The following is a 5,311-nucleotide window of genomic DNA, read 5'->3' as shown; positions in this document are numbered from 1 at the left end:
AAATTGATGACAGATGGCAGCACTACACATAACAAATATTACACAGAAACAAACATCACGGAAGGTTCACTAAGCACACACATTCCAACATGTACCAATTCGTTAGAAGTTCCACAGAGGAATATGGACGAGGTGCATGTCTGATTTAGTAGCAGCCGGATAACGATAACTTACAGGGGAAAAGCATAAGTTTGGTTAAAACTCAGCTTCAAAATGTTCACACAAAAAAAACACTTTCGATGAACAAAAAAAAATTGACAACATTATCCGAAGTCCCAATAACAAAAAACCAATTTTTTTACCATGTTATTGGTCCGTTCAGTTCTTTGCAAAAGGGTAAAAAAATACCCGAATGACACCATTATCAGTGATTCTAATAAACGGCTTTGACTGTATAATTTTTCTTGTGATTCAATTCAATGACATAATATAAAAGCTGTTAGTGTGCTCCTGATGCGGTAAAGTAGTAATAGTATATTTACCAACTCTTTTTTTCCCCCAGAAATAATTAGACTTTAATGGCTTCTAGGACGATTAATGACAACATCTAATACAAATACAAATACAACGCCTACTACTGCTACACCACACATGCACCAAGCCCACATCCCCCCCCCCCCCGCGGAAAATCCCTAACGAATCGGTACATGCGGGAACTTGCCTGTACGTGTAGTGGAACCTCTCGTGAAGCTTTTTTTGTTTCTCTGCAATGCTTGTTATGTGTAGTACTACCATCTGCCACCAGTTTTTCTAACTATGAGTGAAGTGTTATGATTGAATGATTTATCGTTGTAGGACTGTTGCTCTCTGTGGCGAGACTTTTTAACGGGGAGATCGGCTCGCATTTGCGCCTTGAAGTTGGGAACCACAGAAAACCAACTTCAGCCGACCACCACTGTGGGGTTCGTCCCCGGATCCTCGCATCGCATCTCTCTGGAACAATTTTTTTTCTCTTAATTAGAAACTTCTTTTGAGTCTAACGGTTTAGGAATGAACTACTATTAGACAACGATAAGTGTGAATACCTTGCATAATAAATGCTAATGGAAAAATTAGAAAAAAAATTGTTTTTGACAAAACTCTTTGTTTTGATTTCATGAACATTTTCAATCACAAACATGCTCAATAAAATAAATTTCGGATCTCTTGAATTTACATGGAGTTATTTTGCTAATTTCATGTACTCGACCAGTTTGTCACATTTACCTATTTTTTCACAAATTTTAAGACATTTTTCTTTCCAGTTCACATCTTTGCTAATAATTTTTGGTGTTGTTTCCATCAGGGAAAAAATTTCATCAAGAGTTTCAAAGTCTTTGATCAGCTTCAACGCTTTTTTCAACACATCGTTAGGTAGATCGGAAGGGTCCAATATTTGAAATACTCCGTCATATAGAGGATTGTAGTGGGCGAAAAAGTTTCTCAGGTTGATCCGGGTGAAAAGAAAATTACGTTTAAACCATTGATTCTGCAGTTCAGTCTTTTTGCGATTCGACAATATGTCCATGCAATCGAGCAATAGAATTTCTAAGGACGCTTGTAGTTCGGGTCGAGAACAATACAACGTAACAAGTTTTTTTCTGAAGAAAACTCTCAATTCTTTCTTTTCGGAATCCTTCACGTCTTTCCACAAGTTACAGAAATATACGTTTTCATCTATTAGAAGTTGTTTCATTTTTTCCACTCTGTCGCGGAAAAACTCGAGTGTTCTGTCTTTTGTTTCTTTACATTTTTTTACGATTGGAATCTTGATTTTGCAAAAATCTGCTCCAAGGGGTTCGTCATTTCGATCATTTGATGCCGTGACTTCTTTTACGGCTGCTTGGTATTCAGTCAATGCACTTTGTATAAATTCTCTATTTTTACACTGGTTCGCTTTACCTTTCTTCAGGTCGTCATTCTGAATACACCTGAGTGTTTCCTCTCCTTTATACTTATCTGAATTTTCATATTTTCTTATATATAACAGTAAACATCTAATACAACGAAGCAAGCATTGTATTTTTATCAAAACGTCTTCATTCCCTAAATCACTCCTTTTATTTGATAAATCTGTTACTCGAGACAAAAGAGTATAAACGTTACTCACTAAACATTTCGCCGATCGGCCGATCTCTTTGGCAACATCATCCAGTTCGGAGTTCAGTTTCTTCCGAAATTCATCAAAGGACCTTTCTTCGACTCTTTCAGGATCGACAGCATTAATTCTTGTGCGATTCCCATAATGAAAGGTACGATCATTATTCACATTGTGATTCAATTCATTTTCATTAATGAGACCTGTGGATTTTAGCTGATTTTCTTTCATGCAATTTCGAGCGTTCCGAAGCAAATAATCCTTCATATTATTTAATTGCATTCTGAAAACTGGCTCGAATATATGCTTAAGTTTCTTAAGGTTTTTTTGCATTCCTTTGTAAACTTCGACCATCTTATCGCTCAAGCGCAGATCTATATTTTTACGAGAAGAATCGCAAACTATGTTTCTTACGTTTTTGAAGTCGTCGCATAATTCTTTAGGAAGGTTAGAAATCAATAGAGCTTTTGTTATTGTCGGTTCCTCTTCGGATAAATTGATGGCATCACTCACAACAACAATAGCTTTCTCTATCACCAGACGATTCATTGGATGTTCATCATTAAGATTCACATTTTCAACCAAATCAAGGTAATGCTTCAGACGCGTCACTACGAGTTCCTCTTTGACTTCTGGAGAACTTATTAGCGTATATATTTCATAGGCCGAATGCTTATCTCTAACATTTTCTTTCTGAATTATTATCGAAGAAAGTTGTTTCAAAAACGTATCCATACCTTTTTTAAAAGTTTCCCTCTCCCATTGAATAAGCTTCACCAATGTAGTAGCTTCAATATCTTGCAAACTCATCAATGGTTTCAAACTCTCTTTGGATAGCAACTTTTCTGCATTGTCATCATTAAAATAGCTATAATAACTCCAACAAATCAATAAATAACAAAGGAATTCAGAGTCCATTCGTTCGTGCATTTCATTTAGTTTCAGACTGCGTCTCAGACAAAATGTTCGGTCGAAATATAAAAGTGCTGCTGCACGATCTAAAATTCTATAGAATTGCATATAATTTCCATATTGCGTATTTGAACTTCCAGGTACGTAAAAGTATTTTATATACAATTTCAAAACACCACAAATTAATTTTTTCATATTTTCAGCTTTTGAAACATAATCATTATCCGGAACTTCCAACTTATTGAAGTTCGACAGCAGTTTGCATGCTTCAAGCTGGAATTTATGAAAGGTCAACAAACTCTCCCGATCAGGTGAATCCAGTTTTATTTCATTTAATGCATTTAAAATACTGTTCATCTTACCTTCGCAAAAATGGAAATCTTTGTGCCTAACGGACTCATTAGGCCCAGACAACATTCTGATTGAATAGTCGTACAATAAGTATAACAAGTTGGTTTTACCACTTTCCAAAGCATAATACAAGGCCGAATGTTCTTCTACTGAGTCTCCCATTCGAATTTTCGTGATCGGGTTCGTTGGAAAACCAGCTTCCTGGAGCCTGTCCAGGATATAAGTCGGTTGACGTAACAACTCTTCCAGTTTATCGGGATGTCCACTAATCAGCAACGAAACGAACAAATTCTTTTTAATTTCTTGATACCTTAAATCACTAGGACAGGATATTTCATTCGTTTTTAAGATTTCGCACAAGGAATCTTTTTGCAATTTGTTACCACGTTCGAATTCCAGTCCAAAAGCAACAACACGCCAGCCATCATGGTCTTTTACTCCGTATAACAAAATGTTGATTTTGTGATCGGATAAGCAATCGTTATAGGTATAGCAACTGAACTTTGTGGACGTTACAGTCTTCGAATGGCCATCGGACTCTTCGCTTTCAGTCACAAGAGTTATTTCGATATTTAGCATTTGTGCAACGACATGTAATTGCTTTTCGATTTCTGCAGGGTCAACGCTTTCCGTATACGGATGAAGAAGCAGATTTGATTCGGAAGCCTTGAAGTTGAGTTCAAACTTTTGAATAGTCTCTTTTAGGGTTTCATCATGGAAACACTCAGTATTATTCGCAAACGGATTATAGTGTAAAATAACGTCTTTGACTTTCTTTGAGGTGAATTCCTCCTCCTCCATTTCCATCTCTTCCTCATCCATTTCCTCCTCTTCCTCATCCATTTCCTCTTCGTCCATTTCATCCTCGTCTTCTGTTGCTTCTGCGCCGATTCGTGCCAAAAATTCCGGAATGGTAATATCTTTATCTGCTGTCAAATCGGAATGCATGAGGATCGACATAAGTACTGACCAGTAAATGCCATTGGTGCGCGGAACACCGATAGCCCATCTGTAATTTTTTAGCTTATTAGAAATGGCAAGAGATGACAAATCTTTGAGAACAGGATATTCCATGTTCATGCTTATGTTGCGTGTATAACGAGGATCTCTGGGAAAAATATTAAAAAAAAAAAAACGGTAACTATAAAATATATTCACGGGAGAGCTCTTATAAAATCACAGTGCATTGCTTGATAGTTGCAACGCCGTATGAATACTTTTTTTTTACTATTTCAACGAGGTAGTGTTTTATCTTTTTTACCTGGATGTTAATCGAAACTAAAAACGAGATAAAGAAGAGTAAAGGGCAAAGCACAATATTTTTATCAGTTGATAATTGGATTCAGCTTTTTTTCTGTTTAGGTAGCAATAGTTAAACAAAGTAACTAAAAAATACGTAAAATAAAGCTCAAATCCTCTTTTTTCTTACATCAAATCAAATTTATTACTATCATTATACAGATACAAAAAATATGAGAAAAAATACAGAAAAAATTTATATCACGGAGTCTAGAAAAATGATCCATTCTGGTGAATTCTAGTAAAATTAATAAGGACAAGCAAATAGAAGGGACAAAATTAAATATACAATACTGGATACATAAAAAATAAATCCTGGCAACAGAGGAGTAAAATTTAGAAACAGTTTTACATGTTGCATTAAAATGTTTTTTGTATGATTTTGTATATTAGGAAGGAAAAACAATACGACGCAGCATGTAAATAAATTTAACACTATGTTGTCATTTAAAAATTACCTGAGAAACAGAAAAAACATTAAAACAAATTTTTTATACCATCCAAGTGATAATATGTATTGCCGGTGATGCATTTTTAAAGACTGATAAATTAGTGTTGTGAGTGATCTCTGGTGGCAATGCATTGTAGAACCCTTTTGCGAAGGGTAGTGTGCTATTAAAAAAAAACTAGCTAACAGGTAGAGCTACTCTGTTCGCTCTAACTTGGGTCCTG

The 5,311-nt window shown here is 35.6% G+C and overlaps 1 protein-coding gene across 1 annotated transcript; it reads right to left on the bottom strand.

Moving 5' to 3' along the window:
- Positions 1-1,085: 1,085 nt before the first annotated feature.
- LOC149075644 (uncharacterized) lies at positions 1,086-4,302 on the bottom strand. Its single transcript, XM_089243125.1, has one exon. It carries the CDS (start codon positions 4,298-4,300, stop codon positions 1,163-1,165), a length of 3,138 nt encoding a protein of 1,045 aa, XP_089099251.1. The 5' UTR covers positions 4,301-4,302; the 3' UTR covers positions 1,086-1,162.
- Positions 4,303-5,311: the final 1,009 nt, after the last annotated feature.

Source organism: Pholcus phalangioides, unplaced genomic scaffold (genome assembly GCF_987345545.1).
Source record: "Pholcus phalangioides strain wild (caught in Gottingen) unplaced genomic scaffold, Ppha-v1.0 ptg000015l_1, whole genome shotgun sequence".
In the NCBI taxonomy this organism is placed as follows: Eukaryota; Metazoa; Arthropoda; class Arachnida; order Araneae; family Pholcidae; genus Pholcus; species Pholcus phalangioides.
Note: the sequence above shows the minus strand (reverse complement) of the source record. Positions and strands in the feature narration are given on the sequence as shown.